This window comes from Pristiophorus japonicus, chromosome 14 (genome assembly GCF_044704955.1).
Source record: "Pristiophorus japonicus isolate sPriJap1 chromosome 14, sPriJap1.hap1, whole genome shotgun sequence".
NCBI classification, from domain to species: Eukaryota; Metazoa; Chordata; class Chondrichthyes; family Pristiophoridae; genus Pristiophorus; species Pristiophorus japonicus.
The window spans coordinates 168,635,484-168,654,052 of NC_091990.1; the positions used below are offsets into that span (position 1 = coordinate 168,635,484).

At 45.9% G+C, this 18,569-nt stretch overlaps 1 protein-coding gene across 1 annotated transcript in view; it reads right to left on the bottom strand.

Moving 5' to 3' along the window:
* LOC139280227 (glycogen [starch] synthase, muscle-like) overlaps positions 1-18,569 on the bottom strand; it is a 145,223-nt gene that overhangs the window by 103,543 nt on the left and 23,111 nt on the right. The window contains exon 3 of the mRNA XM_070899841.1: positions 2,338-2,529. Within this exon, the coding sequence (XP_070755942.1) occupies positions 2,338-2,529 (192 nt within the window). The remainder of the gene's footprint in view (positions 1-2,337; positions 2,530-18,569) is intronic.

Consider the following 18,569-nt stretch of genomic DNA (forward strand, 5'->3'; position numbering starts at 1 on the left):
TGTTAAAGGATGTTAGTTTCTGATTTTATGGTCTGACGTTCTTTGATGATTTTGGCAAGAAGCGGCAAGCTGATTCAGTCAGTACCTTATATGCTTTGTAGTGGGGGTTAGTAGTCTAACAGCTAATATAATTAGTCAACGTATTTACTGAGGCGTATGAAGGCATGGGCCTTACGCTAAACATCCGTAAGACAAAGGTCCTCCACCAGCCTGTCCTCGCCGCACAGCACTGCCCCCCAGTCATCAAGATCCCTGGACAACGTGGACCATTTCCCATACCTTGGGAGCCTCCTATCAACAAGAGCAGGCATTGACGACGAGATCCAACACCGCCTACAGTGCGCCAGTGCAGCCTTTGGCCGCCTGAGGAAAAAACTGTTTGAAGACCAGGCCCTCAACACTGCCACCAAGCTCATGGTCTACAGGGCTGTAGTAATACTCGCCCTCCTGTAAGGCTCAGAGACATGGACTATGTACAGTAGGCACCTCAAGTTGCTGGAGAAATAACACCAATGATGTCTCCACAAGATCCTACAAATCTCCTGGGAGGACAGACACACCAACATTAGCGTCCTCGTCCAGGCCAACATCCCCAGCATTGAAGCACTGACCACACTTGATCAGCTCCACTGGGCAGGCCACATAGTTCGTATGCCAGACACGAGACTCCCAAAGCAAGCGTTGTACTCGGAACTCCTTCATGGCAAACGAGCCAAAGGTGGGCAGAGGAAACGTTACAAGGACACCCTCAAAGTCTCCCTGATAAAGTGCAACATCCCCACCGACACCTGGGAGTCCCTGGCCAAAAACCACCCTAAGTGGAGGAAGTGCATCCGGGAGGGCGCTGAGCTCCTCGAATCTCATCGCCGAGAGCATGCAGAAATCAAGCGCAGGCAGCGGAAGGAGTGTGCGACAAACCTGTCTCACCCTCCCGTTCCCTCAACGACTATCTGTCACACCTGTGACAGGGACTGTGGTTCTCGTATTGGACTGTACAGCCTCCAAAGGACTCATTTTTAGAGTGGAAACAAGTCTTCCTCGATTCCGAGGGACTGCCTATGATGATGATGATGATGATGATAAATTGGACCAGTTGATGCAAGATGGTTCCAGTGAGCCAAACACAGGCATCTAGTATTTACATAAATGTGGACAGTGAAATTCACAGAGAACTCTTTGATGAGGAGTTAAGAATTCATTTGGTGCCTGTTGACAGACGCTTCTGACAAGGGTTACTGGTTTACCAATCCCAGTGTTCTAACAGTACAAATGGGACAAATAAACATACAAGTATGATTCAAGTATTAGAGGCAAGACTTCTATATTTCTCTGCACATATGCTACAGAAAGTGTTTGTTGTTTGTAGATATATCAGATATTTCTTTATACAATTTGATAGAAATTTTAGGAATATATGAAGAAGGTACAGTCATGAATGAAAATGTTTTCATCCCACTCTCTGTGTAAATGTCATTATTCATTCCTGTACAATAATTCCAGTTGCATTGTGTACTGTATCACATTGCTGAACATTCTGTACATCAGACAGTTAATTGCACGCAATATTGATGGGACTGTTCAATACCCATAAATTCAAGCAGTCTGGATTGAGCAGTTCTGGTTACTGCCTTAAACAGATGCTGTGGCCAGGAGTAAGGTATAATAAAGTAATTGGATTTACAGCCTCCTGACTTAAATAATTTGTTCCTCTGATCCCACAGTCAGTGAAGAGTTAAAATCTTGTGAATCAAAAATGAGGAAGTTAGGAGTGATAAAAAGATGTCATGTGGAGGTTTTACACTCAAAGAAAAATTAAGCTGCAAAATAAACGAACAGGAAAACACCATTCAAGCAGACAGTATAAATGGGTTCAAGAGAGATACAGCAGAGGAGGCCATTCTTTGAAAGAGCTCTCCAATTAGTCCCACTCCCCTGCCCGTTCCCCATAGCACTGCAATTTTTTTCCCCTTCAATTATTTATCCAATTACATTTTCAAAGTTATTATTAAACCTGCTGCCACCACCCTTTTCAGGCAGTGCATTCCAGATCATAGCAACTCGCTGCATAATATCATTTTCTCTCATCTCACCTGTTTCTTTTGGCAATTACCTTGTATCTGAGTCCTCTGGTTACCGACGCTTCTGCCACTGGAAACAAATTCTCCTTATTTACCCATCATGATTTAAGGAGAACAACCCCAGCCTCTCTAGTCTCTCCGTGGAACTTAAGTCCCGCATCCCTGGTGCCAGTCTAGTAAATCTCTTCTTTGTAAGTTTCTAGCAAATCCCAAGCTATTGTGTTCTGCAGTTGAACTGAAAGGTTATCTGCATACTTACTTCTCCCAGGAACCATGTGGTGAGAAACCCGAACAGCACAGCATCATTGGCTTCCTTGTCAAACCAGGGAACTCCAATATTGCAAGAATCCCACAGCTCTGTCTTCCACTGATCCAGACTCCAACTGGAGGCAGCAATATCCAACAGTACAACGTAAGGGCTTCCATCAATCAGCCATCGGCCAAAATAGACCTGTAAAATAGAACAATGTGTCACAAACCTCTGGGGTTGTATGACCAGTGATGGTCATCAAATTATGCATTGCCACTAAACAAAACTGCTGCAAGCAAGATGTCAACTTTATGCATCCTATATCAAACTAATAAATCAATCAATCATAGGCAGTCCCTCGTATCGAGGATGACTTGTTTCCACGCCAAAAAAGGATGAGTTCACAGGTGTTTCAATGAAGGACCTAATATTGCAGATCCCGAACTACATCCTGAAGGGTGGAAGATGCCTGTGGGTGGATTTTTTTAATGTGGGGTGACCGTTGCACACCAGCCACCACACGGGCTTGACAGAGCTAGGTCTTGGTCCAGTGGCAAGGGTTAACCAAGATGACTGGAGACCAGCTCTGCTGCATGGACCTAGTGCACACATATATCGCAGTGTGGGCTGGCCCGTGCTGCCCCTAGGCCCTCGCCTCTTCTGGCCCCAAACTCACGCCTCTCCCGGGCCCCGATCACATCTGATCAAATTAACAGGTTCAATGGCTATCACTACAGTACTTCTGGCCACCCAAGACTGTAAGTAATTACTAACATGTCAGCAACTATGTGCAGAAACACATCCAAATGTATAATACCATAACTATGTAGACCAAGTCAATATAATTCCACATGCACTACAGACAACATACTCAACTGCTGTAGAAAGAGATGACCTCAACCATGATTGGAGAAGAAACTTGGAAGTGTAGTTAAAGTGAGGAAGATGGTAATAGACAGCATCATCATCATAGGCAGTCCCTTGGAATTGAGGAAGACTTGCTTCCATTTTAAAAATGAGTCCTTAGGTGACTGAACAGTCCAATAGGAGAGCCACAGTCCCTGTCACAGGTGGGACAGATAGTCGTTGAGGGAAAGGGTGGGTGGGACTGGTTTGCCGCACGCTCTTTCCGCTGCCTGCGCTTGATTTCTGCATGCTCTCGGCGACGAGACTCGAGGTGCTCAGCGCCCTCCCGGATGCACTTCCTCCACTTAAGGCGGTCTTTGGCCAGGGACTCTCAGGTGTCAGTGGGGATGTTGCACTTTATTATCAGACAATGGACATCAAGAGAACATAGACAGGTCGGTGAAATGGGCAGACACATGACAGATGAAAGTCAATGCAGAAAGGTGTGAGGTGATACGTTAGGAAGAATGAGGAGACACAATACAAGCTAAATGGTACAATCTTAAAGGGGGTGCAAGAACAGGGTGCGAGTGCACTAATCTTTGAAGGTGACAAAGATTGAAGGCTTAACAAAGCAGGTAATAAAGCATTTGGGATCCTGGACTTTATAAATAGAGGCACAGAGTACAAACACCAGGAAGTTATGCAAAATCTATATAAAACATTAGTTCAGCCCCAGCTGGAGTATTGTGTCCAATTCTGGGCACCATACTTTAGGAAGGATGTGAAGGCTTTGGAGAAAGTGCAGAAGATATTTACGAGAAAGATTCCAGGGATGAGGTATTATAGTTACATGGATTGACTGGAGAAGCTGGGATTGTTCTCCTTGGAGCAGGGGAGGCTAAAAGGAGATTTCATAGAGGTGTTTAAAAGGATTTAGATAGAGTAAATAAAGAGAAACCATTTCCAATGCCTGAAGGGTCGATAACTAGAGGGCACAGATTTAAGGTGATGAATAAAAACAGAAAATGCTGGAAATCTCAACGGGTCAGGCAGCATCTGTGGAGAGGAAGCAAGAGTTAACGTTTCGGGTCAATGACCCTTCGTCAGAACTGGAGAGTGTTCGAAAAGAGTGTTCTGTGATAGGGTAGAGGACAGGAGAAATTAGAGAGACAAAAGGCCTGATGGCCAAATTGAAATGGTAATGCCAGGAGTTAGAAAAACATTAGTCAAGATAGGGTGTGAATGGCGGGATAATGCCCAGCTACCATTACAGTCAAAGAGAAAAAAAGACAGGCTCGGGGCAGGGGAAGAAAGAACTGAAGGGAAGGTCTGTGATAGGTTGGAAGTCTCTCTAATCTCTCCTGTCTGTTATATATGCAGACTATAGATATGCTCTCTGTGTAGTCACTGTATAGAAACATAGAAAATAGGTGCAGGAGTAGGCCATTCGGCCCTTCTAGCCTGCACCGCCATTCGATGAGTTCATGGCTGAACATGCAACTTCAGTACCCCCTTCCTGCTTTCTCACCATACCCCTTGATCCCCCTAGTAGTAAGGACTTCATCTAACTCTCTTTTGAATATATTTAGTGAATTGGCCTCAACAACTTTCTGTGGTAGAGAATTCCACAGGTTCACCACTCTCTGGGTGAAGAAGTTTCTCCTCATCTCGGTCCTAAATGGCTTACCCCTTATCCTTAGACTGTGACTCCTGGTTCTGGACTTCCCCAACATTGGGAACATTTTTCCTGCATCTAGCCTGTCTAAACCCGTCAGAATTTTAAATGTTTCTATGAGGTCCCCTCTCATTCTTCTGAACTCCAGAGAATACAAGCTCAGTTGATCCAGTTGCATAAGATGGAGACTTGTTTACCTGATGAACTATCAATAAGGTTTACACTCTGTATATAGATGCTGGCACCACTAGAGGGTACAACTGGTGGAGACCGGGGTTTCCTGCCCTGGTGGCAGGGGCTGTATAAAAGGGGAACCACCGTGCGGCTGCCTCACTCTGGAGTTATGAATAAAGGACCAAGGTCACTACAGTTTGAGTACAACACATTGCCTCATGGTGTCATTCATAAGTGCAGTAGAAACATAATACAACCTATCACAGACCTTCCCTTTTGTTCTTTCTTCCCCCTCCCCCTTTCAGTGCTTGTTAAGAATCTGTTCTTTCTGAACACTCTCCAGTTCTGACGAAGGGTCACCGACCCGAAACGCTAACTCTGTTTCTCTCCACAGATGCTGCCCGACCCGCTGAGATTTCCAGCATTCTCTGTCTTTATTATTGGGGAGTGGGTCTAACTGGTTTGCTCTTCAAAAGAGCTGGCGCAGTCTCGATGGGCCGAATGAACACCTACTGTGCTGTACGATTCTATAAAGGCAACAGGCCAGCTTGAACAGAATGATCAATGGATGTCTGTGGGGGTTAAAGCTCCTCATGACCCCAGAAAATCATTAACAAACTTTAAAAAAAAACTTTTTCTGAACAGCCTGCAGTGGTGCCTGATTAGGTCACTCAATGGCATGTACCAATGGCCAGAGTGTTCACAGCATACACTCTACAAATCAGTATTTCAAAATTGCACTCATCATCATCGTAGGCAGTCCTTCGTATCGAGGATGACTTGCTTCCACGTCAAAAAAGGGTGAGTTCACAGGTGTTTCAATGAAGGACCTAATATTCCAGATCCCGAACTACATCCTGAAGGGTGGAAGATGCCTGTGCGTGGATTTTTTTAACGTTGGTGGCCGTTGCACACCAGCCACCACACGGGCTTGACAGAGCTCGGTCTTGGTCCAGTGGCAAGGATTAACCAGGACGACTGGAGACCAGCTCTGCTGCACGGACCTAGTGCGCACACATAATCGCAGTGTGGGCTGGCCCGTGCTGCCCCTGGGACCCCCTGACCCCGAACTCACGCCTCAATCCTCAAGAGCCAGGGCCGCTCCTTTCAAGAACCCCCTCAGGATGGCGGAGACCGAGATGTCGACAAGAATGGGGTGATAAATGCTGCAGTGCGATTTAAATCACGTCACTGTCCCATTACTGCCAGGCAAAGGGGTTGCAATTCGGTCCCAAAGTCCCAAAAAATAATAAATAAGGCAACCAAACTAGGAATGAGAAATATACTGCACAAAGAAAATAGAAAACTTTGGAGGGAGAACAAGAATTATGTAAAACAGATTAAAAGAGGCATCAATGGTACGGAAAGTCCCAAGAGATTAGTGTGACAAACAATGTAAAGCACAATATTAAAACATTCTTCCAGTGAAAGAGTAGTTAGAGAAAAGTTAGAAGTCTTAAAGATAAAAGTCGAGGTGAAACCAAAAAAGGGTAAGATACTTGATATCTGGCCGAGTCAATTAGTGATGGCGGGATGCTCAATTGGCTTTGCCATTGCAAAGCTTCGGCTCTTCAACTATTTTGGTAAATCAAGTGCCCCCTCTCATTAAAGGGGCACCAAAACTGACAAATAAACAAATTAATCTTTAGTCATTAAGTGGTTCAAATTAAAATTTGGTTGCCGGGGGTGATGATGCACTCCAGTCCCTCCGGTGTTCACCACTCGCGGAAGGCCGCGAGCGTACCGGTGGACACCGCGTGCTCCATCTCCAGGGACACTCTGGCTCGGATGTACCCGCGGAAGAGAGGCAGGCAGTCGGGCTGAATGACCCCCGCTGCCTGGACCGGTTAATGGCCACCTCGGTTGTGCCCAGGAGTCGTCCTACGAGGAGGCCGAGCTTCTCTCTCCAACCCCTCTGAGCAGTGCAATTTCCCTTCCTGTATCTGAAGCCACATGACCACTCTGCATGAGACGGAGCCCAGTGCCAGCTGCAGGTGACTGCTGATCCGCAACCCGCCGCTCACCCAAACCACAGGTAGCCGCGGCCAGGAGCGGACATGCTCAACTGGTGCAAATGGCTGACCATAAATGGAAGACGAAAAGTCCCAACAAAGCAAAATGGGTGGGAACGGAGGAACATGGCTCAAGGCACTCTCCTCTTAAAGGGGCCGTAGACAGGCAGCAGCAAGGAAAGTTGAGGAAGATGTAGCAGAGCTCCTCATCACCCGGTCGGTACTCGGATCAGGATCATCCCTCCCACAGAAAGCACAGAGGAGCTACCAACACAGAAATGACCCCAGGGCCCAGTCAGACCCTTCAGTTCCAAGACAGATAGTAAATTACATAACTTACACATAAATTAAAAATATGGGTCGAGATCGCTGATATTGTTTCCTCGGTGTCCCACGATAGGCGTGAGTCAGACCCGTGCCGCAAGAGGTAGATCAGCCTGGTTGCTTCAGCAAGAGTAAGTATTAAATTATGAGATTTTAAATTGTAATGATCCACTGACTTAATTAGAATGTAAATCTGCCAGATTGTAATGAAGCTGGGTAATCTTGCATAGTTTCCCTGCTAAGATTTGGACTGGGGTCGGAACCTGCACACTTTAAGTCTAATTTGGGCACCGTCTCCTTTTGGGTTAGGTTGGTGGATGGGTCACGACTGAGCACTGAGGGTTCCGGTCACCTTTACCCAGACTGTGTGAGTCTCTCCGGCTGTTGTCACTCACACAGTGACCCAGCCTGGACTGGGGGAGAGCTGCCCTGGCTCACTGTCTGCCCTGGGACACTTTGGGACATTAATTCCGGCCACACGGAGGTCTCCGAGCACAGCCCATAGACACGGGGCCCCCTCCCATTACGGTCCTGTCATTGCCGAGCTCGCCAGCCGTCCTGATTCCCCCCCCTCCACCACCCCCACCTCCTGGGGGAACCTCCATCAATTCAAATAAACCACCTCCCTCCTCTCAGGTGCTGAATGGCACGGCCCGTAGATGGGGCCTTTCCTGGAGATTGTACGCGAGATGTTTGGTATCAAGCATTAAATATTAAATATCTTCTCATTAAATATTTTCTTATTAAATATTTTCTCTGAACGTAGATGTTATAACCATGCATCCATTGTGGATACAAACCGTTTTAACATATAACGTTAGAATCTGTTGTCTTTCCGTAATAGTACCTGGTCAATTAGCTTATGCCATGCTCTTGTCACTTTTGCAGAGGAAGATATCCAACAATCGGATGGAGTAGAGGCGCACCGGAGGAGGCCCTGCTGATATACAGACCCTGACTGACTTGGAGGAGTGTGCTGTAGCACTAGTGGACAGCCACAGTCGCTCTGCCCCTGTGGTGGTGCCGATCCCGTTGTTGCGCCGTGTGAGTAATGTGTAAAGCAGTGGTAACCAGTGATAATTTAAAGTAATGTAACGGCATTTCATTATAATATATGAATGATGTCATGTTCTGCATGCAGCTTCTGTACTACTCTCAGGTTAAGAGCATAAGAACTAGGAGCAGGAGTAGGCCATTTGGCCCCTCGAGCCTGCTCCGCCATTCAGTAAGTTCATGGCTGATCTGATCATGGACTCAGCTCCACTTCCTTGCCGCTCCCCAGAACCCTTTACTCCCTTATCGCTCAAAAATCTGTCCATCTCCGCCTTAATATGACCCAGCCTCCACAGCTCTCTGGGGCAGAGAATTCCATAGATGTCCAACCATATGTAACATCTCTCGTTCACATTTATTGCAGTAGTGTTGCTCCTCGTACATCTGCTAGTGCAGCGCAAGCATTCTCATGTCTCCCCTTCTCTTCCAATAACCTCAATTATGTTTTGCAGATCACGAGACTCCCGAGGCGCAAAGGGAGACCCCTTTGCCGCTGCAGTAAAGGTTCAGAAGAGGAAACAACTGAGGAGGAGGAAGATGAGCACCTGTCATCTGTGGTACCTGCGGCCAGGTCATCATCTACAGATGAAGTAGCGGGGACAAGCGGCTTGCAGCAGGCCACTCCGAGTCGTCCAGTGCCCACGCCGACCCGGCGGACGTTGAGTCGGCGAGGCAGGCACGCCCTGCGACGGGCAGATCCAAAGAGGACATGGTCTCACTGTCAAGGGCGAGCGTCGACATAGGTCAAGAGCTCCTCCAGACGATTGGTGGGTTGACCGGAAACATTGCCACAATGTCCGCATGAATAACAGAGGGCATGGAGCAGATAGTTGTGGCAATGGGACACATGACCGACTCTGTCGTTGCCTTGCGGCTTGCGATAGTGTCGGGAGATGGCACTGCACCCCAAGGTGCCGTACCACCAAGCACCAGGACAGATGCGAGACAGGAGGAAGAACTTCCTTCTGACTCGGAAGGCGTTTCTTCACAAACAGCTTCTCCTCCAGCCACGGAGGAGATTCTGCCTACGTCACACCCCGCCTTGCTACCCCCACAGCAACAGGCCTTGAGGTCCCCTGCTGCAAGATGTCTTGGTCCCATTACTCGGAGTTAAATGGGGGGTTAATACAGGGGGGGCGGTAAAGGTGCAGGAGGGAAGCGTGGCCACAGGTAGGGATGGAGGGGAGCTAGATATAGTTCTTAGTTCTTGTTAAAAATACATTTGAGTTAAATGTTCACTGTTGGGGAGAGTGGGAGGGTGTTGGTATATTGTTGTGTTACAAATATTGTTGACTGTTCGGGGTTGGGGGGGGGGGGTACGGAGGGGTGTTATATATGTTTGTTCTAAAAATTTTCCAATTTGTCTTTAATTATTAATCATTTTTATTTAACTGTACAATTGTCCTGAAGTGTCTTCTAATAACGTAAGGTAAAACATTAATACAAGGGTTGGAAACAATGGCAATGGCCAGGCCAGGCGAGGATGAAATGTAACACAACTGTAACTGTCACCAATGTAAGTTCACGAAAAGTGTCCATTTATGAGCTGCTGACGCAAGAGTTTTGCAGCTACGTAACTATCACGCGGCTTTTCCATGCGGAGCATGGGTTCATCGCCCGGCTGATTGTCCTCCCCGAGGTCCAAGTCATCCTCCTCATCATCCTCCTCCTCCTCTCTCTCTCTCTCCGAAGATGGACCGGCAGTCCCATCTGGCAATTATTGTCCTCTCCTCATAGCTAGGTTATGCAACATGCAGCACACCACAATGAACTTAGCGACCTTCAATACATCTTCTCCCATCTCTATTCTGCAGCTTGTGATTAGTGACCAATATTGAGGAATGACAGGCCCCATCGCTAGAAACGTCCTGAGTTTGTCCTCAACAGATACAAATGTGATTAGATGATTGGCAAGAGTCAAAAAGGCCCTTAAACTCACTCACAAGCAAGCATCCGCCAGAATGCCAAACGGCCACACCCTAATTCAAACAGCAAGGAGGATGGTAAAAGACTTCAGCAAAACTTAGGTTAATACAATGAATACAGAGGTGGGAGATGCAATTTAACGTGGAGAAGTATGAATAATATATTTTGGTAGACAAAACAGGAAATGGGAGTATATACTCAAAGGAAAAATGCTGAAGAGCCCCAGGGTTTTTAAATACATCATTCCCTGAAATTGCAAGTGTGTTTAATAAAGCCTAGGAAAACACCAACATTATAATTACTGTTATAGTGTATTAGAGTAAAGGAGCAATGATAAATTTGTACAAAATATTGGTTAGGCCCCAGTCTGAGTACTGTTTATAGTTTTGAGCGCCCCATTATAGAAAGGAAATGAAAGCCATAAACACATAAATCCAGAATGGAAACTATAATTACGAGAGCCTTGTGATACTGGGACTATTTTCACTGGAGCAGATAAGCTCATTCAGATTTAATTTAATTTTTTTTTTGAAAAGATGAGTTCTGATAGAGTGAATAGGAAAAGTATTTTACCCAGCATTGACCTGGGACCGACTCTAAGTTATTTAAAGAACTTATTGAACTTGCTCTATATTTTGTAAATGTGTCTTCTTTGAAGCACTTTTGCCATTTTAATAAAAGCACACCATAATTTCAAAGCACTTAAAGCAAGTTCCTGGGTCACAGCAATACAACCTTTCTCAGGGAGTGTCAGAGTGAAGAGCAGGGAGTGGAACAGAATGGTGTATGGCTAGCAGCGAACAACGGGAGCGGGGATAGACAGCAGGAAATTGGGTCCGGAAAGGAGCCAAGCGGAGACATAACTTGGCAGCTCGAAGGATCAGATTTGGAGTGCGTCACAGTCAGAATAAGCCAATCAGAAGTATAACTGAGATGAGGAGAAATTTCTTCTCTCAGAGGGTTGTAAATCTGGGGAATTTGCTGCCTCAGAGAGCTATGGAAGCTGGGACATGAAGAAACTGTCTATTTCTGTCTTAAATTTATTCAAACGATAAGGGAATAAGGGGTTATGGGGAGCAGGCGAGGAAGTGGAGCTGAGTCCATGATCAGATCAGCCATGATCGTATTAAATAGCGGAGCAGGCTCAAGGGGCCGTATGGCCTACTCCTGCTCCTATTTCTTATGTTCTTGTAAGAAATAAAATTAAACCAATGCAGGGAGACAGAGGGAAACAAAAAGGAGACAAAAGCAAAAGACAGAAAGGAGTTGAGGAAGTGGAGGGCAGAGAAACCCAAGGCAAAGAACAAAAAGGGCCACTGTACAGCAAAATTCTAAAAAGGACAAAGGGTGTTAAAAAAAACAAGCCTGAAGGTTTTGTGTCTTAATGCAAGGAGTATCCGTAATAAGGTGGATGAATTAACTGTGCAAATAGATGTTAACAAATATGATGTGATTGGGATTACAGAGACGTGGCTCCAGGATGATCAGGGCTGGGAACTCAACATCCAGGGGTATTCAACATTCAGGAAGGATAGAATAAAAGGAAAAGGAGGTGGGGTAGCATTGCTGGTTAAGGAGGAGATTAATGCAATAGCTAGGAGGGACATTAGCTTCGATGATGTGGAATCTATATGGGTAGAGCTGCAGAACACCAAAGGGCAAAAAACGTTAGTGGGAGTTGTGTACAGACCTCCAAACAGTAGTAGTGATGTTGGGGAGGGCATCAAACAGGAAATTAGGGGTGCATGCAATAAGGGTGCAGCAGTTATAATGGGTGACTTTAATATGCACATAGATTGGGCTAACCAAACTGGAAGCAATACGGTGGAGGAGGATTTCCTGGAGTGCATAAGGGATGGTTTTCGAGACTAATATGTCGAGGAACCAACTAGGGGGGAGGCCATCTTAGACTGGGTGTTGTGTAATGAGAGAGGATTAATTAGCAATCTCGTTGTGCGAGGCCCCTTGGGGAAGAGTGACCATAATATGGTGGAATTCTGCATTAGGATGGAGAATGAAACAGTTAATTCAGAGACCATGGTCCAGAACTTAAAGAAAGCTAACTTTGAAGGTATGAGGCGCGAATTGGCTAGGATAGATTGGCGAATGATACTGAAGGGGTTGACTGTGGATGGGCAATGGCAGACATTTAGAGACCGCATGGATGAACTACAACAATTGTACATTCCTGTCTGGCGTAAAAATAAAAAAGGGAAGGTGGCTCAACCGTGGCTATCAAGGGAAATCAGGGATAGTATTAAAGCCAAGGAAGTGGCATACAAATTGGCCAGAAATAGCAGCGAACCCGGGGACTGGGAGAAATTTTGAACTCAGCAGAGGAGTATAAAGGGTTTGATTAGGGCAGGGAAAATAGAGGACGAGAAGAAGCTTGCAGGGAACATTAAGACGGATTGCAAAAGTTTCTATAGGTATGTAAAGAGAAAAAGGTTAGTAAAGAAAAAACATAGGTCCCCTGCAGTCAGAATCAGGGGAAGGCATAACGGGGAACAAAGAAATGGCAGACCAATTGAACAAGTACTTTGGTTCGGTATTCACTAAGGAGGACACAAACAACCTTCCGGATACAAAAGGAGTCAGAGGGTCTAGTAAGAAGGAGGAGCTGAGGGAAATCCTTATTAGTCGGGAAATTGTGTTGGGGAAATTAATGGGATTGAAGGATGATAAATCCCCAGGGCCTGATGGACTGCATCCCAGAGTACTTAAGGAGGTGGCCTTGGAAATAGCAGATGCATTGACAGTCATTTTCCAACATTCCATTGACTCTGGATCAGTTCCTATCGAGTGGAGGGTAGCCAATGTAACCCCACTTTTTAAAAAAGGAGGGAGAGAGAAAACAGGGAATTATAGATCGGTCAGCCTGACATCGGTAGTGGGTAAAATGATGGAATCAATTATTAAGGATGTCATAGCAGCGCATTTGGAAAGAGATGACATGATAGGTCCAAGTCAGCATGGATTTGTGAAAGGGAAATCATGCTTGACAAATCTTCTGGAATTTTTTGAGGATGTTTCCAGTAGAGTGGACAAGGGAGAACCAGTTGATGTGGTATATTTGGAATTTCAGAAGGCTTTCGACAAGGTCCCACACAACAGATTAATGTGCAAAGTTAAAGCACATGGGATTGGGGGTAGTGTGCTGACATGGATTGAGAACTGGTTGTCAGACAGGAAGCAAAGAGTAGGAGTAAATGGGGATTTTTCAGAATGGCAGGCAGTGACTAGTGGGGTACCACAAGATTCTGTGCTGGGGCCCCAGCTGTTTACACTGTACATTAATGATTTAGACGAGGGGATTAAATGTAGTATCTCCAAATTTGCGGATGACACTAAGTTGGGTGGCAGTGTGAGCTGCGAGGAGGATGCTATGAGGCTGCAGAGTGACTTGGATAGGTTAGGTGAGTGGGCAAATGCATGGCAGATGAAGTATAATGTGGATAAATGTGAGGTTATCCACTTTGGTGGTAAAAACAGAGACACAGACTATTATCTGAATGGTGACAGATTAGGAAAAGGGGAGGTGCAACGAGACCTGGGTGTCTTGGTACATCAGTCATTGAAGGTTGGCATGCAGGTACAGCAGGCGGTTAAGAAAGCAAATGGCATGTTGGCCTTCATAGTGAGGAGATTTGAGTACAGGGGCAGGGAGGTGTTGCTACAGTTGTACAGGGCCTTGGTGAGGCCACACCTGGAGTATTGTGTACAGTTTTGGTCTCCTAACCTGAGGAAGGACATTCTTGCTATTGAGGGAGTGCAGCGAAGGTTCATCAGACTGATTGTATTCACTGGAGTTAAGAAGAATGAGAGGGGACCTCATAGAAACGTTTAAAATTCTGACGGGTTTAGACAGGTTAGATGCAGGAAGAATGTTCCCAATGTTGGGGAAGTCCAGAACCAGGGGTCACAGTCTAAGGATAAGGGGTAAGCCATTTAGGACCGAGATGAGGAGAAACTTCTTTACCCAGAGAGTGGTGAACCTGTGGAATTCTCTACCACAGAAAGTTGTTGAGGCCAATTCACTAAATATATTCAAAAAGGAGTTAGATGAAGTCCTTATTACTAGGGGGATCAAGGGGTATGGCGAGAAAGCAGGAATGGGGTACTGAAGTTGCTTGTTCAGCCATGAACTCATCGAATGGCGGTGCAGGCTAGAAGGGCCGAATGGCCTACTCCTGCACCTATTTTCTATGTTTCTATGAAAAATGCCATGTTTCAGCAGGACAGAAAAGCATTACAGACAGGCATAAAAGGAAAGGGTGATAAGAGGTGTGAACCGAAGTGTTGCACTTACAGGAGATGAACACGATACACATAAACATAACGACATGGACCAGAAATTAGAAAATGAGGTTGGTATTTGGGGGAGAAAGTACAGAGGTAATTCTATAGATGATTCATTCTGGTAACTGTATCTGAACTTGGAGACTGCACTCGCAGGAATCCAAGTATTAATCTTCGCTGCTGGCCCAATCCCATTTGCTGTCTATTTGGCTCACAAGTCCTGCTCACCTCTCTCCAGCACCCAGTTACTGTTCTGTTCCCTATGTCCTGCTCACCTCCCTCAGGCTTCTGATCTCTTGTTTCCAGACTGTGCTCAACAGAGTCAGTACAAGGAAAAGTCTGCTGTCTGGAGTGCTGTTGTGGCTGATAGTCATGATAGAAACATAGCAATTTATAGCGCAGGAGGCGGCCATTCCAGTCCATTGTGTCTGCGCCGGCTGACTAAGAGCCACACGGCCCCTGGTCAGCAGCCCCAAAGGTCAAGTGCCCATCCAACCATCTCTTAAAAGTGGCAAAGGTTTTTGCATCTACCAGTCTTCCAGGCAACGAGTTGCAGATCCCCAGAACCCTCTGTGTAAAGAAGCCCCCCCTCCTCTAAACCTACCACCAAATACCTTAAAACTATGTCCCCTTGTAATAGACACCTCCACCAATGGAAATAGACCCTTACTATCCACTATGTCCAGGCCCCTCAATATTTTGTACACCTCAATGAGGTCTCTTCTCAACCTCCTCTGTTCCAATGAGAACAACCCCAGCCTATCCAATCTCTCCTCATAACCGAATTCTCCATTCCAGCAGCATCCTAGTAAATCTCCTCTATACCCTCTCTAGTGCAATCACGTCCTTCCTATAATACGGCGACCAGAACTGCATGCAATACTCCAGCTGTGGCCTAACCAAAGTATTATACAGTTTAAGCATAACCTCCCTGCTCTTATATTCTATGCCTCGGCCAATAAAGGCAAGCATTCCGTATGCCTTCTTAACCACCTTATCCACCTGGCCTGCTACTTTCAGGGATCTGTGGACAAGCACTCCCAGGTCCCTTTGTTCATCTACATTATTAAGTGGCCTACCGCTTAATGTGTATACCCTTTTCTTATTAGCTCTCCCAAAGTGCATCACCTCACACTTCTCTGAATTAAATTCCATTTGCCACTGCTCAGCACCTGACCAGTAGATTGATATCCTCCTGCAGCCCATGCCTTTCCTCTTCATTATCAATTTTAGTGCCATCTGCAAACTTCTTAATCATACTCCCTATATTCAAATCTAAATCGTTGATATATACCACAAAAAGCAAGGGACCCAGTACTGAGCCCTGCAGAACCCCACTGGAAACATCCTTCCAGTCACAAAACATCCATCAATCATTACCCTTTGCTTCCTTCCTCCAAGCCAATTTTGGATCCAACTTGACACTTTGCCCTGTATCCCATGGGCTTTAACCTTCATGACAAGTCTACCATGTGGGACCTGATCTAAAGCCTTGCTAAAGTCCATATATACTACATCGTATGCACCATCCTCATCGACCCTCTTGGTTACCTCCTTAAAAAATTCAATCAGGTTAGTCAGACACGATTGTCCCTTAACAAATCCATGCTGACTATCCCTAATTAATCCTTGCCTTTCCAAATGTGGATTTATCATGTTTTTCAGGATTTTTTCCAATAATTTTCCCACCACTGAGGTTAGGCTGACAGGCCTGCAATTACTCGGCCTATCCCTTTTTCTCTTCTTAAACAAGGGTACTACATTAGCAGTCCTCCAATCCTCTGGCACCATGCCCAGATCCAAAGAGGACTGGAAAATGATGATCAAGGCCTCTGCTATTTCATCTTTTACTTCGCTCAACAGCCTGGGATGCATTTCACCTGGGCCCGGGGACTGATCTACTTTCAAAGCTGCTAAACCCCTTAATACTTCCTTTCTCATTATATTTATTTCATCCAAAATATCACACACCTCCTCGATAAAAGTATTTGTTAAGAACCCTCCCAACATCTTCTGTCTCCACACAAAGATTACCCTCATGGTCTCTAATAGGGCCTACCCTTTCTTTAGTTACCCTCTTACTCTTAATATATTTATAGAACATCTTCGGGTTTTCCTTAATTTTACTGGCAAGGATTTCTCATGCTCTCTCTTAGCATTCCTAATACCCTTTTTAATTTTGCCTCTTAACTTTCTATATTCCTCTAAAGATTCTATAATATTTAGCCATTGATATATGACATAAGCATCCTTTTTTTCTTAATCCTTCCCTGTAAGTCCCTCGACATCCAGGAGGCTCGAGAATTATTTTCCCCAACCTTTTTCTTGAAGGGCACATGTTTGGCCTGAGCCTTCCGGATCTCCTCCTTGAATGCCTCCCACTGTTCCGACACTGATTTACCCACAAGTAGCTGTTTCCAGTCCACCATGGCCAAATCACTCCTTAACTTAGCAAAATTAGCTTTTTCCAGGCCTATTCTTGTCCTTATCCATAACCAACTTGAATCTGACTGAATTATGGTCACTGGCACCCAAGTGCTCCCCCACTAATACCCCTTCAACCTGCCCAGCTTCATTCCCCAAAACTAAATCCAAGACCGCCCCCTCTCGTGTTGGGCTTGCTACATACTGACTAAAAAGTTCTCTTGAATGCATTTCAAGAATTCCGCACCCGCTATACCCTTCACACTAAATTTGTCCCAATCAATATTTGGATAATTAAAATCCCCTACTATTACTACCCTATGGTTTGTGGACTTCACAGCAATTTGCCAACATATTTGCTCCTCTATCTCCCTCCCGCTGTTTGGGGGTCTATAATACACGCCCAGCAGTGTGATCATCCCTTTTTTATTTTTCAATTCGACCCATACCCAGGCTAGAAGGGCCGAATGGCCTACTCCTGCACCTATTTTCTATGTTTCATATGGTCTCATTTGATGATCCCTCTCACATATCATCCCTCCTCACCGCTGTAATAGTTTCTTTAATCAGTACCGCAAACTCCCCCCCCACCCCCCCACGCCTTTTTTTACCCCCCCCTCTCTATCTTGTCCAAAAATCCTGTAGCCAGGAATATTGATCTGCCAAACCTGCCCCTCTTTCAGACATGTTTCTGTAATGGCTATAATATCATACCTGTGCTCTTAGCTCATCCGCCTTAATTGCTATACTCCTTGCATTAAAGTATATACCAAAGTAAAGACCTCCTTGCTCTGTCTTACAGATTCGCATTCTAGATTCTTGCTATCCAATTTCAGCTTTACTTCCTTCCCCTTTGAATTTGTTCTCAGGTTCCCATCCCCCGCCAAGCTAGTTTCAACTCTCCCCAGCAGCACTAGCAAAACTCCCCATGAGGATATTGGTTCCGGCGCTGTTGAGGTGCAACCTGCCCGGTTTGTACGGGTCCCATCTCCCCCAGAAGCGGTCCCAAATCCTCAAGAATTTAAAGCCCTCCCTCCGACACCAACCTTCCAGCCATCATCATCATAGGCAGTCCCTCGGAATCGAGGAAGACTTGCTTCCACTCCTGAAGTGAGTTCTTTGATGGCTGAACAGTCCAATACGAGAGCCACAGTCTCTGTCACAGGTGGGACAGATAGTCGTTGAGGGAAAGGGTGGGTGGGACTGGTTTGCCGCATGCTCTTTCCGCTGCCTGCGCTTGGTTCCTGCATGCTCTCGGCGACGAGACTCGAGGTGCTCAGTGCCCTCCCAGATGCACTTCCTCCACTTAGGGCGGTCTTTGGCCAGGGACTCCCAGGTGTCAGTGGGAATGTCACACTTTATCAGGGAGGCTTTGCGGGTGTCCTTTTAGCGTTTCCGCTGCCCACCTTTGGCTAGTTTGCCGTGAAGGAGTTCTGAGTAGAGCGCTTGCTTTGGGAGTTTCGTGTCTGGCATGCGAACTATGGTATCTTAGACATGGATCATGT